This window comes from Microcaecilia unicolor, chromosome 12 (assembly GCF_901765095.1).
Source record: "Microcaecilia unicolor chromosome 12, aMicUni1.1, whole genome shotgun sequence".
NCBI lineage: Eukaryota > Metazoa > Chordata > Amphibia > Gymnophiona > Siphonopidae > Microcaecilia > Microcaecilia unicolor.
The window spans coordinates 106,950,548-106,973,444 of record NC_044042.1 but is presented as its reverse complement, the minus strand read 5'-3'; the positions used below and the strand labels follow the sequence as shown (position 1 = coordinate 106,973,444).

The 22,897-nt window shown below is 45.4% G+C and overlaps 1 protein-coding gene across 1 annotated transcript in view; it reads left to right on the top strand.

Moving 5' to 3' along the window:
* The window catches only part of LOC115481995 (ras-related protein Rab-18A-like), a gene marked incomplete in the record, with an annotated part of 104,465 nt that extends 82,939 nt beyond the window's left edge, over positions 1 to 21,526 (top strand). Inside the window, 4 exon segments of the mRNA XM_030221515.1 lie at positions 2,980 to 3,070; positions 5,130 to 5,236; positions 12,689 to 12,751; positions 21,393 to 21,526. Of these exon segments, the coding sequence (XP_030077375.1) occupies positions 2,980 to 3,070; positions 5,130 to 5,236; positions 12,689 to 12,751; positions 21,393 to 21,411 (280 nt within the window).
* Positions 21,527 to 22,897: the final 1,371 nt, after the last annotated feature.

Below are 22,897 nucleotides of genomic sequence, written 5' to 3'. Positions count from 1 at the left end.
TGCTGTGGACCCATACGGGTGGCTGGGGGGAGGGGAGAAAGCCTGATCAAAGGCGAAGGGAAAGAAAGGGAGAGAGATGCTGGACCTGGGGTGGGGTGGGGGCTTAGGGACGAGAGAGACCTGGAGCACAGGGAAGGGGAAGAGAGGGGCAGAATGTGAACTGGGGTGGGGGGGAAACAGAGAGGCAGAGACTGGACTGAAGGAGAGACACTGGTCCAATTGGAGGGAGTAAGAGAGAGAGAGAGAGAGAGAGATGCCAGACTACATAAAATAGGTGGGTGGGGGCTCAAGGGGGCACAGGAGGAATGGAAGAAAGAGGAGAGAAAGGGAATTGGGACTTGATATACCGCCTTTCTGAGGTTTTTGCAACTACATTCAAAACGGTTTACATATATTCAGGTACTTATTTTGTACCAGGGGCAATGGAGGGTTAAGTGACTTGTCCAGAGTCACAAGGAGCTGCAGTGGGAATTGAACCCAGTTCCCCAGGATCAAAGTCCACTGCACTAACCACTCGGCTACTCCTCCACTCCAGAAGGTAGACATGAGGAAGGACAAGGATACAAAAGAGGTGCTGGTTCTAGAGGACGCACAGCACAGGGACACAGACAGAGAGGGGAGAAATTGAACAGGACAGATCTCATATATAAGAAAGATGGATTTCGGACATAGAGAAGAAATGTCAAAAGAACAGGAGACCCTGGACAAAAAAAAAAAAGCAGAAAAGAGACACTAGGACAAAAGCAATGCTCAGCCAACAAAGGTTGAAAAAGAAAGTATTTTTTTCAGAATTTATTTATTGAAATATGTCCGCTTTAGGAAATGTGCATCCTACCCCCCCCCCCCCCCACACTACCTTGAAAGCAATAGCGTTATAGGGGGCCCCACCTCAATTTTTCCACTGGTCTCAAGCTACTCCCTGGGAAACAACCAGCCAGTCAGGCTTTTAGGGTCGTTGCAATGAATAGACATGAAAAGGATCTGCAAACACTGAAGGGTGGTGGGATTTGATATACCGCCTTTCCGTGATTACAGTCAAAGCGATTTACATATGACAGTGCAAGCAAATTCTTTCAGCATAGGTTCCCTGAAAACCTGACTAGCTGCTTGTGTGCTGAAGGACTTGGTTGAGAACCACAGTGTAATATTTGCCCCTGTTGATGTGTCGTTATGCTGTCGAATTGTTTTCTTTAAAGCCTGATGTTTCATAGCGGAAACCAGGCCATTTCCCCTCTTGCAGCCCATCTGATGTCTTGTTCCTCTCACCCTGAAAAAGATAAATAGGATTGTAGGATTTGATTCTGCCAGGTTACCGACTGATCCCAGTAGAGGATACCTGGGATGATATTACATAGGGATCAATGAGAGATTTTAGCATCGGTCATGTGCAGTGCGTATTTCCTAGTTAAAAAAGGTGCCGGTACTCAAATGCTAGGCCACCCTTCAGGGGTGGAGTGATCACTGAGGGACTCGCTCCACAATAGCCAGCCCCCCCCCTGCTGCAACCAGTCACAGAATCTATGACAAAGGCAGAATTGGTGTCTTGAGCCTGAGTTCTTTCATTAAACTTGTGGTCAATGGGTCAATTTTAGGAGACACTGGAAAAGGTGCCCGTACTCAAATGCCAGGCCACCCTTCAGGGGTGGGGTGATCACTGAGGGACTCGCTCCACAATAGCCAGCCCCCCTCCCTGCTGCAACCAGTCACAGAATCTATGACAAAGGCAGAACTGGTGTCTTGAGCCTGAGTTCTTTCATTAAACTTGTGGTCCATGGGTCAATTTTAGGAGACACTGGAAAAGGTGCCCGTATTCAAATGCCAGGCCACTCTTCAGGGGTGGGGTAATCACTGAGGGACCCATCCCTCAATAGCCAGGCCCCCTGCAACCGGTCACAGAATGTATGACAAGGCAGAATTGGTGTGTAGAGACTGTTCTTTCATTAAAACTTGGGGTCCATGGGTCAATTTTAGCAGACAACGGAAAAGGTGCTGGTACTCAGTACCCCCTCAAAAAAAGCCCTGGTCATGTGTAATGAGGTCATTTTTAGTCAGGACCAAAGGATCTAATCCTGGTTTTACCCAACATACATAGAGGTGCAGTCCTGATGCCCCTAAAATAAATAAATGAAGATCTGGGGGGGTAAAACCAGGATCTGCCTGCAAAACAGAGCTACCTGGTCACTGTAAATGGGAACATAGGAGGCTGTAAGCTCAGCCACAGAAACACATACCTGATGAATTGTAAACCCTCCTCCTCCCCCGTTATTATCACTTCACACATTTGTATTAAGGTTTCTAGTTTCTTATCACCAGGTTTTAACTCCTATTGCATCTATGAGCTTAGGGTTGCCGCCTTTCTTAAAAACTGCTTGACCTTACAAGTCAAAGAGGGGAAGGGGGAAGGAGCAGGTAAAATAGGACTGGCTCAGCCGATCCAGATGCCATGGAGCCAGCTGCTAACCCTAATGTACACCTCCTAGGACAATACCCTGCACATCTGGAATAAAGGAGGCAGAGCGACTCCATTGAGCATGCCCCAGATGCGCATAAAACCAAAGTGGTTCCCCGCAGTGGCGTAGCCACAGGTGGGCCTGGGTGGGCCAGGGCCCACCCATTTAGGGCTCAGGCCCATCCAACAGTAGCACACGTTTAGCGGTAGCTAGTGGGAATCCCAAGCTCGGCCAGCTGCAGACTTCCCCGATGGTAATGAAAACACTACCAGCATCTGCGCATTCTCAGTTTTCAGCGCATGCCTGCTACAGACTGCCAAGGTAGAAATAAGCATTTTCCCGCCAGCTGAGATTTTTTTGGTGGTGGTTGGGGGGAGGGAGAACACTTGGTGCCCACCCACTTCTTGTTTAGGCCCACCTAAAATCTGTTGTCTGGCTACGCCCCTGGTTCCCCGTACTTTAAAAATTATAAATTCAGGGGCTTGTTTCTCATTTCCTGCCTGTAGCAGTGATTCAGAAATATTTGTAGTTTAAGGGCATGCATATGTGGACCTGAGAAAATGAAGACCGTGCCTCAACCCAAGAAGGGGGGAGTATCATCAATCCCCAGCCCATATATGGTAAGAGGTATTATGAGGTCACAGCGCTTATTAGTTTAGGATTATGAGCTGATTTCCCCTCCCCCCCCCCCTTGTTCAGCCCTGGAGGTGGGATTAGGGTCAGCCCACAAATTGATTTGGATGAACCCAGACCAGAATCTCCTTTATTTCCCCAGTTCTGATCTTATTGGGAAGGTGATTTACATTTGAGCAACTTCCATTTTGTGAACACTGAAGGGGCAAAGATTCACAGGCATCCAACCTAGTCCAAATCCCACCAAGATCGCCCCCCCCCCCACCTAAAATAAAATCCAAAATCAGAGCCTGCTGATTCTGCATGACCAAATCAACTGAAGACCAAACTTTGAAGTCTTGGCTGTGAGTCAGTTCTCCCCAGCCCAGGCTGCTGTAGGCTTTCACCTGCCGCCAACTGGTTTTCCCCTTGAGATGCTGAGGACTTTGCAAATTTGTGCTTTTTTATTTTCTTGTCTTGCATTAGTTTTTGTTTGCATATAAGCACTTAAAATGCTTCTGTGCAGTAGCAAAGCCCAGGCCCACCTAGTAGCAGCACACCTATGATGTGGCTGGCAGGGACCCCCAAGCCCCACCAGCCGAAAACTCCCAACAACTGTCCCTCTTGCATACCTTGTAAATAGCAGATTTTTGCCTGCAGTGAGCAGTGACCGATACATACTGCTCCCACCGGCCCCACAGCCTTCCCTCTGATGTAGTCCTGCCTAGGTGGAAACAGGAAGTTGCATCAGAGGGAAGGCTGTGGGGTCAACATGAACAGTGTGTATTAGTCGCTGCTCGCTGCCAGTGAAAATCTGCGATTTCAAAGGTATGCGGGGGAGGGGATGTTTGAGAGACCATGTGGCATGCAGGCTAGGGTTACCATACGTCCGGATTTCCCCGGAGCCCTGCCTGCCCTTGCCTGCTGCATCTTCCTCGGTCTGGCTGGGGGCATGTCCGGGGCGTCCGGCGGATTTTGCCCGCGCCCACGTTTGTCCGGATTTCTGGACAAAAGTGGGCGCGGGTGCGGGCAGGCGCGTGCGTGCGGTGGGCGTGTGGGCGGGCGATCGGCGCCGTGGGTCTGGTCTCCCGTCCCCCTCCCCTTCCTTACCATGTTCCCTGGTGGTCTAGTGACGTCTTTGGGGCAGGAAAGAGCCCCCTCTTTCCTGCCCGGAGCGCTGCTTCCCCTGTCTATCATCCTTCTCGGTCTGGCTGGGGATTCAAAATGGCCGCTGAGAGTTGAACTCTTGCGAGGCCGCTTCAACTCTCGGTGGCCATTTTGAATCCCCAGCCAGACCGAGGAAGATGCAGCAGGCAAGGGCAGGCAGGGCTCCGGGCAGGAAAGAGGGGGCTCTTTCCTGCCCCAAAGAGAAGACGCTACTAGACCACCAGGGCTAGAAAGTAAGTGAGGGGGGGTATGTGATGGGGGGGCGGGGAATAGGGGCGGAAAGAGGACCTGAAGGGGGCGGGGCAGGGGCGGGGCATGAGGCGTGGCGGGGCGGGGTAGGGGGCGTGACATGTATCCTCTTTTTCAGAGGACACAAAATGGTAACCCTAATGCAAGCGAGAGAGGGAGAGACCAAATCACTTGTGGGACAAGGCACAGTTCTTCTGCCCACCTATCTTGGGCCCAGGCCCACCCAAAATTGGGTGTCTGGCGACACCCCTGCTTCTGTGGTAAAAATAAAATGTAGTTAAAGCCCAAAATCCAAGACCTCCAGGCCTGTAAGTCAGTCACTTTTGCTCCATGTCCTTATTTTTACTGATCCATTGGCAGCCGATGCCCCAGTTGTGATTTTTGAGTGTATGTGTGTCAGTATTATGATACCTATAAACATCACTAGACAAGGAACAGGCCACATTTTCAGATTTAACTTCCCCTGTACCATAACTTGATAAAGCAAAGTCACCTTAACTAAGGCAGGTGTTTCCAAATCTGGGCCTTCAGGGCTACAACCCCATTGAATATGCATGGCATGTCTCTATTGTATGCAAATACACCTCGTGTATATTTACTGTGGGATCCTAAAAACCCAAATATAATGCCTTTGTATTTGGGCACAAGTAGGGCCTGATGGTGGGACCCATTGGTGATGCTGGACTGGGCAGATGTGATCTGAAAGCAGACACAAAGAAGTCTGAAGTCTTTACAGACCCACAGCCTCTTCTAGTGAGGTATGGAAGTTTTAACTGGGTAGTATGGTCAAGTAATTTTCTGGATGCATGTCTTTCCCTTTGAACTAAAGTAGTTTTTCATGCTATCCCCTTCTTCCCATAGAGCAGAAGAATGTGTGTGTGTGTAGGAACCTGTAGCACCTGTCTCTCCCCCCCCTTTTTGTGTCTATGAGAGAACCGTACAATAAATCAAACCCTTCACATAACTAAGACCCATAAAAGAGTTTGTTGGTTTATGTAACCCAGTCCCAGGAAAATGTCATGGCAGAAATGCTCAAATGCTACCATTATTGCGTGTTGTGGAGCAGGCAGAGTCTGCGAGTAGTGTGGACCAAACTCGCACATACGCATAGCTAAGATGTGCGAGTCCACCAGGGCAGCTGGGGTCCTTTTTCATTATTTTTTGGGTTCAGTTTGTGCCTGTTCCTTTGGGTTTCCTAGCTCAGTTAGACTCAGCCTCTCCTTGGATAATGGCGCCATTCACTACCTACTGTTTCATTTTTACCTCCCCACCACCCCCGATCTCGCGTCTCCTCTACCCAGTCATTACAGTGACAGCCCCACAGTCCTCAGGCAGAAATGTTAATTTATGTGGTAAAAAATCAGTTAGCTTAGCAGGGTTTAAAAAGGGTTTGGTTCATTTACTAAAAAAAAAGAAAGCCATTATTAAGATGCACTTGAGAAAAATCCACTGCTTATTTCTAGGATAAGCAGCATAAAATTTATTTTACTGTTCTGGGTTCTGCCAGATACTTGTGACCTGGATTGGCCACTGTTGGGGCTTGAATGACCTTTGGTCTCTCCCAGTATGGCAACACATTTTTGTTCTTAACTCTGGCCTCAGGTTGTCACCATCAAGCATGTGGTGACCTATTCTCCCCCCAGTCAGCTCAGACAGTAAAGCCAGGGATGGGAATTAAACCCAGATCTGCCACAGGGTAGCATAGAGTCCTGACACACTGAGCCACTGGGCTGGCCAAAGGAAGAAAAGGTGTTTGGTTTTGTCCAAAGGTGGTGATTCATAAGTACATAAGTAATGCCACACTGGGAAAAGATCAAGAGTCCATTGAGCCCAGCATCCTGTCCACAACAGCGGCCAATTCAGGCCCAGGGCACCTGGCAAGCTTCCCAAACGTACAAACATTCTGTACATGTTATTCCCGGAATTGTGGATTTTTCCCAAGTCCATTTAGTAGCGGTTTATGGACTTGTCCTCTAGGAAACTGTCCAACACTTTTTAAAAACTCTGCCAAGCTAACCGCCTTCACCATGTTCTCCGGCAACGAATTCCAGGGTTTAATTATGCATTGGGTGAAGAAAACGTTTCTCCAATTTGTTTTAAATTTACTACACTGTAGTTTCATCGCATGCCCCCTAGTCCTAGTATTTTTGGAAAGCAGGAACAGACACTTCACATCCACTCATTATTTTATATACCTCTATCATGTCTCCCCTCAGCCGTCTCTTCTCCAAGCTGAAAAGCCCTAGCCTCCTTAATCTTTCTTCATAGGGAAGTCGTCCCATTCCCGCTATCATTTTAGTCGCCCTTCATTGCACCTTTTCCAATTCCACTATATCTTTCTTGAGATGTGGCGACCAGAACTGAACACAATACTCAAGGTGCAGTCGCACCATGGAGCGATATAACAGCATTATAACATCCTCACATCTGTTTTCCATACCTTTCCTAATAATACCCAACATTCTATTCGCTTTCCGAGCCGCAGCAGCACACTAAGCAGACGGTTTCAGCGTATTATCGACGACGACGACACCCAGATCCCTTTCTTGGTCCGTAACTCCTAACGTGGAACCTTGCATGACGTAGCTATAATTCGGGTTCTTTTTTCCCAAATGCATCACCTTGCACTTGCTCACATTAAACGTCATCTGCCATCTAGCCGCCCAGTCTCATAAGGTCCTTCTGCAATTCTTCACAATCCTGTCGCGAGTTAATGACTTTGAATAACTTTGTGTCATCAGCAAATTTAATTACCTCGCTAGTTACTCCCATCTCTAAATCATTTATAAATATATTAAAAAGCAGTGATCCTAGCACAGACCCCTGAGGAACCCCACTAACTACCCTTCTCCATTGTGAATACTGCCCATTTAACCCCACTCTCTGTTTCCTATCCTTCAACCAGTTTTTTTTTTTATTTTTTATTTTATTTTTTTTTATTTTATTTATTAACATTTTCCATTATATTACAAGACAAACCTCTTGTTCAGGTAAAGTTTATAGTAATTACAGAATTGTAAAATAAAAACAGGAAATAAAAAAGTGAAGGGTAAGCTTCACAATGGAAAAATTATACTCAAGTCCATAATTGTGATCCAAGATTTCAGGAAAATAGCGGAGACAAATTATCAAGAAATTATAAAAAAGAAATTATACAAAAGCTGTTAAGTAGAGCACAATTATAATTAACGCTTTTCCATTTTCACTGAGGTTATAAGTGCGGACACATGGGACGGCTCTGTAAATACATATTTTTTCTCCCTAAGCCTTACTATGCACTTGCAGGGGTATCTTAAAAAAAAGGTACCCCCCAAGTGCAAAACCTCAGGCCTAAGGAGAAGGAATTGTTTCCTTCGTCGTCGAGTCTCCTTAGAGACGTCAGGAAAAAGTAAAACTTTTAAACCCAAAAAGGGTTTATCTTTATTACGGAAAAACAAACGAAAAATCCAATTCTTATCTGGTAACAATGCTACCGTGGCCACTAGTGTAGCCGCGGTTGCCAATTCAGTATCAGAGGTCTCAAGTAAAAGAGAGACATCAATCGGAGCTTCGGGTTGAGAGGTTCCTTTCCCAGGAATATAATAAACCATAGTCATTGGTGGCAAATTCTGTTCAGGAATTAGTAAATTTTCACGCATGTAGCGTTTTAGCATGTCCATAGGGGTAACATTTTGAAGTCGAGGAAAATTAATAAATCTAAGATTATGATTTTTAGTGTAATTGTCAAATATTTCCATTTTATCTCTAAGACTTGTCAAATCTTTCACCATAATAGGTTGTAAAGTTTCAAGCTTCATAATTCTCTGATCCAGATTGACAAGTTTCCCATTCAAGTCTTTAATTTGTTGCTCTTGTACCCCTAGGTTAATTTCCAAGGATTTAACTTTGGGCTGAAAATCATTCATCTGTTTAAGGAAAACTTGTCCCAGATTGGAAACCAAATCCCACAAAGCTTCCAATGTAACGTCTTTAGGTTTAATCGTAAATTCTTTAGGTAATTCAAACCTTACAGGCTGGTCTGTGTCTTCACTTTGTCCCTCAGCTTCTCTCACCTCAGTTTGCAGCGTTTCCACGGGCAAACTGATCTCCAGTTCTCTCTCTGTAGTAAGGGAGGCTTCGATTCGGCGTTCTTCTGGGCCCCTAACCTCTGTGGGAGTAGACCCTGTCGAATCCAGGAGAAAGGAACTGGCGCCTATCGGCTGGGGAGGAGGAGTGCGTTCAGCGGGGCTTAGAGTCACTTCAAGTCCAGAGAGCGCCGAATTCTCCGTTTCGCCGGCGCGTACATCTGGTAGCAAACCGCCTTCTCGATGGACTCCCTGCGATCTCAGGTATCGATCCAACGGACCAGGTAATGAGGGAGTTAGCGGGGAAGCCCTACCCGCTATTCTTCCTCTTCGTTTCGGCATGGTTTAGGAGCGTGAGTCGCAGCGTCCTAACAGCTTGCGGCCATCTTGGATCCTCTCGGGACCTCTGCGCAAGACAAGAAGTTGTATTAGAGGAGGCGGGACGCGCCTGCCTGAGGAAAGGCCAAGATGAAGCTCTATTTTAGCATGTTGCTTTCCACTCTGGGGAAAGACTAGGCATCGTGTTGATTGCTTTGTCCCAGTTTATCTCTGCGCCTCTACACACACACAGAGTTATGCCTTGGAGCCCCCTCCTTCAACCAGTTTTTAATCCACAATAGGACATTTCCTCCTATCCCATGACCCTCCAATTTCCTCTGTAGGAAACTGGATCAGTTATGAGGGTAGGATTTGTTGCTTAAATAATATGTTAGTTATTAACATCAAAGTTCATTAGTGCTTTCCTTTGAAATCTTTTAGTCCTATACAAGTATGGCAGCAGTTAGGCCTGGGAACAAAAACAAAAAAATTGGGGGTCGATATTCAGCCAGAGGTGCTCTGCATTTCTTCACTTCCACCAGAGTTATGGCTAAAATTTAATGCCAGGTTCTGCCCGGGGTCTGGCATTGAATTTCTGGGTTTACAGAGCTGGCAAAACCATAGCCAGTTAAGGGCCCCTTTTACCCAACACGGGCTTACCGCTCACTAAACAGGAAGTACCGCCAGGCTACAGCATTGGTACTTCCCAACCCTAGCATGCTGTCATTTCTGTAGTGCCAGGGTGTATCCAGCAGTAATTGGGCAGTGTCACGTGCTGCCCACTTGCCGTTGGGTTAACGCAGGAGCCCTTACTGCCACCTCAATGGATGGCGGTAAGGGCTCCCTCTTGAAGTGGACTCATGGCAAGTGCTTCACTTGCCACACAGCCATTTCCTGAAGACTTCCCTTTTACCTGCTGTGTTAAAAGGGGGCCTCGGCGCAGGTGAAAAACATGCAACAACGCAGTGCAGTCTCCTTTTTGCCGCAGCTTGGTAAAAAGAGGCCTACAATGAACTGCTGCATAACGATAAGGACTGACTTTTTTCTGGAACTATTGAAATGCGTACTTTGGCCCGTTAAGTGCTGAATATCAGCACCTAACTGGCCAAGTGCTGATTCCGCCCCCAAAATGTCCCAGAACTAGTTGGTTGCTAACTAGTCATGTTCAGCGGCACTTAACCCTTTAACTGCTGCTGAAAATGAGAGCTTAGCCCTAAACAAGCAATGTAACCGGCCAGGAGCCATTTCTGCTCAGTGAAATCATTAGAATATATTGACCCCTCTGGGTTTAATGGAATAACTTCGGGGCCCTTTTAAAAGCGTCGATAAGCCCAACGCTGGCTTACCGCACACTATCCTGGAACTACAGCCGGCCCAACGCAGCCACCTGTGGTAGTTACAGCTCGAGCACGCGCCATATCCAGTGCGCTGGATATTTTTTTATAGCGAGGTGCTAACCTGGCATCTAAGTGTCATCATTGATGGTGCATTGAAACCCTGCGCTCAATGTGCGGCGGCAGCTAAGAGAGCAAGGTATTATTAGGAAAGGAATGGAAAACAAAAATCAGGACGTTATAATACCTTTGTATCGCTCTATGGTGTGACCCCACCTCGAATACTGTGTGCAATTCTGGTCGCCGCATCTCAAAAAAGATATAGTGGAATAAGAAAAGGCCGACGAAAATGATAAGGGGATGGGACGACTTCCCTACGGGGAAAGGCTGAAGCGGCTAGGGCTCTTCAGCTTGGAGAAAAGATGGCTGAGGTCTATATGATAGAGGTCTATAAAATAATGAGTGGAGTGGAACGGCTAGACGTGAATCATTTGTTTACTCTTTCCAAAAATACTAGGACTAGGGGGCACGCAATGAAGTTACAAAGTAGTACATTTAAAATGAATCAGAGAAAATATTTCTTCACTCAACATGTAATTAAACTCTGGAATTCGTTGCCGGAGAACGTGGTGAAGGCAGTTAGCTTGGCAGAGTTTAAAAAGGGGTTAGACGGTTTCCTAAAGGACAAGTCTATAAACCGCTACTAAATGGACTAGGGAAAAATCCACAATTCCAGGAATAACATGTATAGAATGTTTGTACGTGATTCTTTGCAAAAGAACGTAGTAAAAGCAGTTAGCTTAGCGAGGTTTAAAAAAGGTTTAAATAGCTTCCTAAAAGAAAAATCCGTAAGCCATTATTAAGATGGACTTGGGAAAATCCACTGCTTATTTCTAGGATAAGCAGAATAAAATGCATTGTACTGTCTTGGGAGCTTACCCGGTCCTTATGTCCTGGATTGGCCACAGTTAGAAACAGGATGTTGGGCTTGACGGACCTTTGGTCTGTCTCAGTATGTCAGCACTTATGTACTTATGTTATGTACTCAATGAGTGGCAGTAAGTTCTCCCTGCCGCATGGCCATTTATGTTTAGTGGCTTTTTACCCGCTGCGGTAAAAAGGGCCCCCCACTGCTACTGCAGGGTCCTTTTTCTGCAGCTTAGAACAAGGACCCCTTTATACTTGTCTTGACATCCTGTCAGGAATGATGTTTCTCAAACACTAGTCGAGAAGAGATGAATTTTTAAAGCCATTCGCTAAAATGGACTTTTGCACACATGCACCTGTATGCGTGCAGACTGCTGATGAGGGAATGTTTCCTCGACAATCCCTTTCCTCCAAAGAATAAATGTTCAAGAAAAAGCAGACATTTCAAAGCAGAAATGCAAATGTACTTCTGCTTTGTACAAAGAAAAGTTATGTGCGGTTATAAAATTCATCCCAAATACACTGTGGATTTCACACATAGTCACAAAAGGAAAGTTTAATCTACATGTTGTTCATCAATACATTTTGGAATTGAGAGGGTCTGTCTTCTCCCTATTAATAACTAATTGTTCATGTGTGTAAGTAACAGCAAAACATGATGTGTAAAGAATCATGAAGTTTCCATGTAAAATAAAATCTCCATGAATATAAATTTAGACTCACTTAGGGGCCCTTTTACTAACCTGTTATGTGCTACAGGCGCCTGACGCAGTGAAAAATGGAACATTGCAGGATATGCTACATGGTAATTCAAGAATATTACACGCTAAAGAATTTTTCGGAATTGGTTTTTGAGGGGGCATGTCCACTTGTTCCCTCTAAGCTGAGCAGGAGTCTTTCACCTATAGTTCTGCCAATCCTGCTGTTCCAATAGTGAGGGACAGGCAACCAGGCTTGCCAAATTGAAAAAAAATTTCCCACACAAAACCCCGCCCCTGCCGTCATCAGCCCCACCCCGATGTCACTAACCCCACCCACAACGTCACTAACCCCACCCACAACGTCACTCGCCCCACCCCCAACGTCACTAACCACGCCCACCACAACCCGCAACGGTCAAAAATTTCCCGCAGTGGGTCGCGGAAAGCCGTCCAATTGGGCGGGAAAACCGCAACCTTGGCAACAGTGCAGGCAACCTCTGCAGAATTGTCTAGTGATTGAAAACAAAATATTGAAGCACTGCCCCCTACTGGCAACAATGCAGTTGGAGGACTCCCACGTAGGTTAGAGGGAACAGTGGTGGGCGGGCGGGTGGAGAGTGAGTATTCCTGCGCTAACCAGTGAGTGCATTTACATTACTGCACGCTATCTGCTTAGTGCACAGATAACACGGGAGCCCTTACTGCCTACAAAATAGGTGTTGGTAAGTGTTCTTGTAGTAACTTAAGAAAATGTCTGTGTGCTAATGCATATATATATATATATATGACACTTAATGTATTGTATAACCATGTTCACCACAGAGATTGTTTTTTGTTTGTTTGACTTTTTCACCCTACTCCCTAAGGTCCCAAGATCACCTCTTAAAGCTCTTTCCAAGTCTCCTACTGTCAACAAACAGCTTAACTAGGTAGGTGGGCTTTATTTCACTCTCTAATCTAATTGGTGCTTTTTTTGTAGGAAAAAAAGGTACCGGTACTCAGGGGTAATCGTAGGGGCGGGGTCACTATTGCTCCGCCCCTACGGTAGTCACACCTCAAACCCCTTTTAACAGCCAGGCATCATTGAAAATATTACACCAGTACAGGAGAACAAAAATAACTTGTGATTTTTTTTTTCTTCATTATAAATAATTTCTGGAAGCTGTTAACAGCTCCAGTATACCCAAAATGACACAAACCAAATTAGCACACAGACCAGGAATTAGGAGAACAGTCTTGCCAAATCTGAAACACAATATGTTATCAAAATCTCAGAACCTAACAAACAGATCCCTATTCAGACATTTGGCCTTACAGTCACACATGCAGAACAGAGACAGCCCCTCTTCAAATTCTTCAAAAATTAACCTGAAATCCTAAGAAGTTAGACTCTACATGCAGCACAATACCAGAAAAGGAGAAACATGTTTCCTCCTGTACAGTGCAAAATAAGACAGCAAATGTAAATTCTCAAATTGGACATATTCCAAACACTAAAATGAAATTAAAATGATTTTTCTACCTTTGTTGTCTGGTGACTTTGTTTTTCTGATCATGTTGGTCCCAGTCTCTGATCCTGTTGTTCTCTATCTGTTCTCTTAACTCTGTTTCCAGGGCTTCCTGTCCATTTATTTCTTTACTTTCCTCCTTCACTTCTTGCCCTACGTCCATAAGTAAAAGCTGGGTCTTCCACAGACTTGACTGGATGAGGTATAGAGTGGATCCAGCTTTTGCCTATTTTCTCCATCCATGTGCAGTTTTTCTCCTCTATTCCTTTTCCTTCATCTCCATCCATGTGCATCTTCTTCTTTTCTCTTACCTCCTCTCTATCCATATCCAGCATTTCTCCTCTCTCCCATCTCTTGCACCCATGTCCAGCATTTTCCCCCTCTCCTCCATCCATATGCATCTTCCTCTGTCTTCTCTCCCCTTCAGTCATATCCAGCTTTTCTCCTCTCTCCCCTTCCCTCCGTGTCCAGAACTCTTTCCTCTCCATCCATGTCCAGCAATTCTCCCCTCTCTCCTGCCCTCCCCTCCATCCAGCCATGTCCAGCAATTCTCCTCTCTTTCCTGTCCTCCCCTCCATCCATCCATTTCTATTGATTCTCCTCTCTCCCCTTCATCCATCCATGTGCAGCATTTCTCCCCTCCCCTGCACTCCCTTCCCCTCCTGTCCATGTCCAGCGATTCTCCTTGAGAGAAGCCTAGTCCCTCTCTCCCCAGGTCCAGGATCAGGACTGGGACTCCTCCTCTCTCTCCTGGTAACATTCTAACCAACAAAATTGTATTCACCTAATATCTCACTTACAAGAGTGGAGGAGTGGCCTAGTGGTTAGAGTGGTGGACTTTGGTCCTGGGAACTGAGGAACTGAGTTCAACTCCCACTTCAGGCACAGGCAGCTCCTTGTGACTCTGGGCAAGTCATTTAACCCTCCATTGCCCCATGTAAGCCACATTGAGCCTGCCATGAGTGGGAAAGCACGGGGTACAAATGTAACAAAACAAAATATGGTACTAACTGTATCTAACCAACAAGACTGCATTTACCCAATGTCCTACTCATAATATTGTACCAACCTCCGACCCACTAATGGTGTAAACCCACGGAACCCTAAACAGGGCATGTTAGTGGTATATAAGACCTGAAGAAACATGAATCCTTTACTTTCCTGAGGCCTGATCCTCTGTGCTGACACTGGAACGTCCCTTGGCTGAATCCGGGCCATGAGGAAGAAGGAAGTTACATCCGAAGGGGGCATAGAGAAGTTCTGGCATCAGTGCAACGGATCAGGTGGTCTCAGGTGAGTAAGTGCGCTGAGCAGATTCGTTTTCTTCTCCTTACAGAATTGCACTAGACAGTGTTAGCGGGAGAGAAAGGGGGGCATCCTGGACCTGTATCCATACACAGGGAGTATGGAGGGAAGAGAGGGATGTTGGGTATGCCGTATGGGGGTAAAAAAGGTGCCAGTACACCATACCGGTGTGTACCGGCAGAAAAAAAACCCTGAATCTAATCTAATCTTGCCATTTCTGTACTGCCTTTTCCCAATGAACGTTGGACCCAAGGTGGTTTACAATAATAATCAATAAACCATGAATCAAGTATAAAATGCCAGATCAAGATTTAGGGGGGCATCTTTTACTAATGATTAGCAACAGGGCCCACAGGAATAAAATGGACTCTGTAGCAGATAACATGCACTATTGTTTTTAGTAAAAGACCCCTTAGTTACAAAGTTTTGAAATAGAATAAGTTTTCGAATGTCTGCAAAATAGTGAATATGATGTCATTTTTTGAAAGAGCGTTGAAAAGGGGCGATACATGATCAAATTTGTTCTTCATAAAATTTAATCTTGCAGCCACATTCTGTATAAATTGTAAAAAAATTTTCAACAAAAGATCCGTAATTCTCCCCATATAGGGAGTTACAATAATCAAGTTACGCTAGAATAAGCAGATCTTAACTGACCACATTGTTTATTTGTGATTCAAAAGTTAACAAGGAGTCAAATATGACTCATAAAACTTTTGAAGCAGAGTCACCCGTAAGTGTGTTGCTTTTTATTTATGTCTACTGTTAAAGGGAAATTTGAACTTTGGACTCCTAGCCACAAAATGTGTGTTTCTGTAGGATGAAATATATCTGAGTGACCTGGCTGTTCCAATGAGTTTAATCAGCACCAGCGAGGGTGAGAGTGAGGAGATTTCCAAATGACCAAGGCCTACAAGAAGTAAGAGCGTCAAAGAGTTTATTTGCCAAAATATGCTCACACAAAGACCCAACGTGGGCCATGTTTCGGCTAAAAGGCCTTCATCGGGGGTCGTAAAATCAGCTTCACAGACTCGTAAAACATGTAGAACAACTGAGCTCTTAAAGTGATGACACCACCGGAATAGAAATGCACATGACTGCAAGGCTTAACGACCAGTCGTCTCTGTGAAAAAACTTGGCCTGTGTTGGGTCTTCGTGTCGGCATATTTTGCTTGGTCATTTGGAACTCACCTCGCTCTTGCTGTTTCACTTTTTTGTGGGAACTGTGAGGACCTCTTTCTTACTTGCTTTGACCAATGAGTTTAATCACTCCTGTCCTAGGGACCCAACATCCCTTTGGATTTTCAAGTTATCAAAATGTGCATGAAATAAGAGCCAGGGTATGCAGATTTAACTTATGCATATTCATTGGAATAACTTGAAAACCAAACTGCTTGTGTGCTCACCGAGATAGGTTTGGGAAGCCCTGCCTTAATAGTCATTTTTAAAAAATCTGGGGGAGAGCAAGGTGGAGTAGTTAATACCAAATGCAGGCTGTGGGTAGGAGTTTGATTTCCTACTCCCTAACTTGATTAGGCAGGCTTGCCTAGGGGAGCTTCTTCACACTGTGACTGGGAGAACTTGCACCCTCTGGGAATATCTTAATTAGTGACTGATGCTACTGTTAAGAGGCCACATGAAGACAGAGCATCCTGTCAACATATGACCAAAGTAACAATCCCCTTTGAGAAACCCTTCCTGAGCAATGAGATGTACAGCTAAAAATGTAAGTCTAGCCCTGAAGCAGCCTTGCTGTCTTTTTCCTTTTGCTGGCCTCCCACTTAGTCACCTCTCTCCTCTCCAATCGGTTCAAAACTCTGCTGCCCGTCTCGTCTTCCGCCAGGGTCACTTTACTCATACTACCCCTCTCCTCAAGTCGCTTCAATGGCTCCCTATCCGTTTTCGTATCCTGTTCAAACTCCTTCTACTAACCTATAAATGTACTCACTCTGCTGCTCCCCAGTATCTCTCTACACTTGTCCTTCCCTACACCCCTTCCCGTGCACTCTGCTCCATGGATAAATCCTTCTTATCTGTTCCTTTCTCCACTACTGCCAACTCCAGACTTCGCCCTTCTGTCTCGCTGCACCCTACACCTGGAATAAACTTCCTGAGCCCCTACGTCTTGCCCCATCCTTGGCCACCTTTAAATCTAGACTGAAAGCCCACCTCTTTAACATTGCTTTTGACTCGTAACCACTTGTAACCACTCGCCTCCACCTACCCTCCTCTCCTCCTTCCTGTACACATTAATTGATTTGCTTACTTTATTTTTTGTCTATTAGATTGTAAGCTCTTTGAGCAGGGACTGTCTTTCTTCTATGTTTGTGCAGCGCTGCGTACGCCTTTTAGCGCTATAGAAATGCTAAATAGTAGTAGTAGTAGTTGTTTTTCGCAGTGGGGAAGGGGATGCGTGGAGCAAGATGGACATGCAGTAAAGAGTTCTCTGGGTTAGTGATTGAGATCTCATTGAGCCCAGTAAACTCATTATGCTGTATCAATACAGAAGAGGCAAGTGGAATCCAGTATCAGTAGTAGTGAACGATGAGAGCAGATCAAGTGAGGTGAAGTCAAAATGTTTTTATTAAAAATAGCCCAGTGTGGCCACATTTTACTAACCGCTTTTACTAAGGGGAAGTGAGCTTTCCAATTTCCCATCTAGTTGCTGCCCCTGAAGCAGCCTTCCATATACGAAACGTGGCCACATTGGGCTTTTTTTAATAAATACATTTTGACTTCACCTCATGTGATCTCAATGCGGTATGCCAAGCTACCACCCTTCCAGTTCCTCCAAATTAGTTTTGCAGTACAGAAGGCCAAAACTTGGCACAGCATGCAATATCAGTAGATGGGAGGATTGAATCTAGGGTGTAGGGGGAATTATCAATGTATCCCAGAATTGTTAGGGGTTGCTTCAGTGAATTGTTTGAGATGAGAGCTGGAGCAAAGGGGTTCCCTCACCCCCATTCCCTTCTCCTAAAAGAAGTTTCAAGTTTATTAAACGATTTTCTCTCCCACCAATCTACAATGTGTCAGGCTAAAGTGGGGGGGGGGGGGGGGGAAGAGTATACATATAGCAAACTAAGACATGTCAATACTGACATAGAAGGGAAGGGGGAGAACTACAATTTTAGACAGAAAAGAAGAGAGAAAGGATAAACTCTCCCATGGAAGAAATATGAAGTTCTTTATTACAACTCTATACAATTTCTGGGGAAATTGTCATAACTTTTTCAGTTCAACATTGCATTTAGTACAACAAATATCTTTTAGGTCAAGATACTTCCTTGAGAAACGTGAAATGTCATGCTGTTTGTCGAAATTAGAACAAGTCAGGGTATCTATCTAAAGTCTGCAATGACCTGTTCCTTGCCAAATCCAAAGGTCACTACTCCATCCTCATCCTCCTCGACCTATTCGCCGCTTTTGACACTGTCAATCACGATTTACTTCTTGCTACACTGTCCTCATTTGGGTTCCAGGGCTCTGTCCTCTCCTGGTTCTCCCACCGTACCTTCAGAGTACACTCTCATGGTTCTTCCTCCACCCCCATCCCGCTCTCTGTTGGAGTTCCTCAGGGATCTGTCCTTGGACCCCTTCTTTTGTCAATCTACACCTCTTTCCTGGGCTCCCTGATCTCATCTCATGGTTTCCAATATCATCTTTATGCTGACAACACCCAGCTTTATCTCTCCACACCGGACATCACTGCCGAAACCCAGGCCAAAGTATCGGCCTGCTTATCTGACATTGCTGCCTGGATGTCCAACCGAAACCTGAAACTGAACATGGCCAAGATCGAGCTTATTGTCTTCCCACCCAAACCCACTTCCCCTCTCCCTCCACTCTCTATCTCAGTTGATAACACCCTCATTGTCCCCGTCTCATCTGCCCGCAACCTCGGAGTCATCTTCGACTCCTCCCTCTCCTTCTCTGCACATATCCAGCAGACAGCCAAGACCTGTCGCTTCTTCTTCTATAACATTAGCAAAATTCGTCCTTTCCTCTCTGAGCACACCACCCGAACTCTCGTCCACTCTCTCATTACCTCTCGCCTTGACTACTGCAACCTACTCCTCGCTGGCCTCCCACTTAGCCATCTATCCCTCCTTCAGTCCGTTCAGAACTCGGCTGCACATCTTATCTTGCGCCTGGACCGATATACTCATATCACCCCTCTCCTCAAGTCACTTCACTGGCTTCCGATCAGGTACCGCATACAGTTCAAGCTTCTCCTACTAACCTACAAATGCACTCGATCTGCAGCCCCTTCTTACCTCTCTACCCTCATCTCCCCTTACATTCCTACCCGTAACCTCCGCTCTCAAGACAAATCCCTCCTCTCAGTACCCTTCTCCACCACTGCCAACTCCAGGCTCCGCCCTTTCTGCCTCGCCTCACCCCATGCTTGGAACAAACTCCCTGAGCCCATACGCCAGGCCCCCTCCCTGCCCATCTTCAAATCCTTGCTCAAAGCCCACCTCTTCAATGTCGCCTTCGGCACCTAACCACTACACCTCTATTCAGGAAATCTTGACTGCCCCAACTTGACATTTCGTCCTTTAGATTGTAAGCTCCTTCGAGCAGGGACTGTCCTTCTTTGTTAAACTGTACAGCGCTGCGTAACCCTAGTAGCGCTCTAGAAATGTTAAGTAGTAGTAGTAGTCAGGGTAACCACATATTTCTGCATTTGCACAAAGCTAAAGGTACAGGCTCTTCTGTTTTTAAATGGCTGAGCAATGCCATTTTCATGTGAATGCAGGCAGCAAGTGACAACTTGGAAGGAGTCAATCTTGCTGTAATCAAGGGTAACACTTTATACCTTGAATGATACCTTGTCCATAAAATATTTTGTGACTTTTCTTTTTAGGGAGATACTGAAACTTCCACTTGAGACTTTACTGTCTATTCCCAGGCCTTATGATATACCTGGGACCACTGTTCCCTCTAAGCTGAGTGGGAGTTGGTGCTTCAATATTTTGTTTTCAATTGCTAAGGATAAGTAGGTTCCCTCCAGTCCTTCAGAGCTTGCCTGTCCCTCACTATTGAAAACAGGGGCAGATTGAGAGTGGTCTGGGACCCCATCCGGCTGCCACCCAATATTCACACCACTGTGCAGCTGCCTCCCTACTGCTGCAGCTACCACCCCCACTGCCCCGGTCCTACCTGAAGTGCCCTGGTGGTCTAGTGGTCTCTGAGGGGGGGGGGGGGGAGCATGTTCTTTCCTGCCTGCTGCTCTGCCGCTATTTCAAAATGGTGGCCGAGACTTCCTGCAGTAGTCTTGCGGGTCTCGACAGTCTCGGCCACCATTTTTAAAATATGGCAGTGCCGGGCAGGGGGGGAATAGGAGCAGCACAACGGGCAGGAAAGAACGTGTTCCCTCCCTGCAGAAGCTACTAGATTACCATTGGTGTGCCTTTAAAGGTAGGACCGGGGAGGACTGTAGTGTGTGGCGGGCAGTCGGGCAGAATCTCTGGGCCCCCGGTTGCCTGGTCAGTCCGCCCCTGATTGAAAATGTGATAGTGAAACAGCACCACCCACTGGCAGGTGGAGGACTCCCACCCAACGCAGAGGGAACAGTGCCAGGGACCTTGTGATGACCTAGCTTAGTGGAAGGAAGGAGTTCGATCTGTTCTGCCCGATTGCCTTCTAGACTGTCCTCAGACAGGGATCTGAGATTGACATTTTTCTAGAAACTGATGAACTCCTATTCCAGGGTCATAAAATCAAGGTTTTCCTAGATTGGTCTCCAACCATGTAATTGTAAGAAATAATTTATTTTGTAATGTCAACGGGCCACTAGGTTTTTCCTTTTATCCAAATGTTTCCCTGAAAGTGTATTATGAAACTGCAAGGTGAAAATTGATATTTTTATGGAACCAGATGGTCTGAAAATATTTCTCCAAGATAAAGCCTGTAGGTCCGAAGGGCTAATTTTTCTGATGAGCTGAGTTCAACCCTTATAGTCTTACAGGTAGGATGATGGTGACAGAAACACATTTTTCTGGCATCATATGTAGGTAGCTCTAACCAATTAAATTCAAGTATTAGAAAAAAAAATCTCAATCCTCCCCCCCCCCCCCCCCCCCCCCCCGATATGGGGAGCTTAAATTATTACAGACATGTTTTTTTGAAACTGATTACATTTATTACACTTTAAAGAGATTTCTTTTCTTGCTATTTCAATGATGTAATTAGGAGCAATTAAAAAATTTTTTTTAAAGGATGCCAAGGAAAGCTTAGAAATAATTGTTTCATATAAACTTTCTCTGCCCCTTGGTTCACTTTCTCTGACTAGTACAGCGGACCTTGGAATTAGAAAAGGTGCAGAGAAGGGCAACGAAAATGATAAAGGGGATGGGACGTCTTCCCTATGAGGAAAGGCTAAAGCATCTAGGGCTCTTCAGCTTGGAGAAAAGACAGCTGAGGGGAGATATGATAGAGGTCTATAAAATAATGAGTGGAGTGGAAATGGTAGTCGTGAATTGTTTGTTTACTCTTTCCAAAAATACTAGGACTAGGGGGCATGCGATGACCTGGATTGGCCACTATTGGAAGCAGGATAACTGGGCTTGATGGACCTTCGGTCTGTCCCAGTAGGGCAACGCTTATGTTCCAAACCCACTGCCATTGTACATTCCAGGCAGCAAAATACAGAACAATGACAGTGCTGCTGCACTGAAATGTCACTGCATAGAGTTTGAGTTTCTTAAAATAACTATTTTGTTCCTTTCTGTTTCTGTTCCTTTCACCGTAGCAGCCTGAACAGCGGATGAGGATCCAGCAGGTATGATCCAGATACAACGTTGGCACTTGCCACCTACGACTAGCTTCCAGCAACAATGCTAAGAAGCCTGTAATAGAAAAGTCTGAAATAATAAATTATATCTTTACGCACTACTGCACTTGGTTTAGATTTTTGGAAAAATAAAGGGGCAACTCATTGCCCGTCATCCAGGCTCATTGACTGTGATAATTCCACAGCCCCTTAGTTTTATAACCTTGAGTACCTAACTTGGGGGCCCTTTTACTAAGGCATGCTGAAAAATGGCCTGCCCTGGTGTAGATGTGTGTATTGGGTACGCAGGTCCATTTTTCACTGCGCCTGCAAATAAGGCCTTTTTTTTGGACGAAAATGGACGTGCGGCAAAATAAAAATCAGCACACATTTATTTTGGGCCTGAGACCTTACCACCACCCATTGACTTAGTGGTAAGGTCTCACGCGTTAACCAAGCAGTAATCGTCAGCGTGCATACACTGCCGATTACCGCCCGGTTAGTGCCAAGTGGTAGAAAATAGAAATTATTTTGTGCCACGTGTTTTGGACATGCATCCAAATTAGAATTACCACATGGGGCATTTGGTAGCCGGGCAGTTCGAATTTGATGCAGGTAGGCACCTACGTGCCTTAGTAAAAGGGCCTCTTAACGTTTAGCCTAAAGTTGGGCACCCAATTTTTACATACAGCACTTGAAAAATATGCATGGGATAAATTTCCACGTAAGCTTATTTTATAAGTGGTGCCTAAATTTAGGCTCAGTATATAGAATATTCTTAGTTGATAACCCATCGCCTAGAACTATGTGCATCCATTTACTCCGAGGGAAATGTGGCATAATTACCAGCATGTAGATTTAGGCACAGAAGGGCATATTCTACAACAGTGTGCAAAAATTTTGGGACGCCCATGAAATGCTTATTTCCCCGCCTATAACCACACCCTTTTTTGACTCTGTGCATTAGAATGTAGGAGCTGTGCGTTACAGAATATGCTTAGCGAGTTATGTCTGTAAATTCTAATTATTGCCAATTAGTGCTCATAATTGCTTGTTAAGTGCTGTTAAAACGCTGATTGGCTTGTTAAGCCAATTAAGCTACGTACGTTGTTATAGAATATGATTGGATTTCAGCACGGAACACTAGACGCAATATATATATATATATATATTCCCTCAGACGTGTGGCGAAAAGGACCTCTTGCATGGTTTCAAAATACTTTGCAACTGTTTAAACATTTAGCATGACCTTTGAAAATAAATTAGTATAATGGGTATTTTCTTAGTTGATTCATAATTTGTGTTCAGAGTGTCCTCCTTCATCCTTGACACGTTCACGAAGCCTTCGATGCCACTGAGCTGTTGGCTTAATGAATTCATTAATTAAGAGCTCAACTGTTTTGCCACCTCGACATGCTGGAGCTCCATCCTGTTGAAAAATGAAGTACTGAGAAATGTCTCGAATGTCAGGCAAACATTTCTGC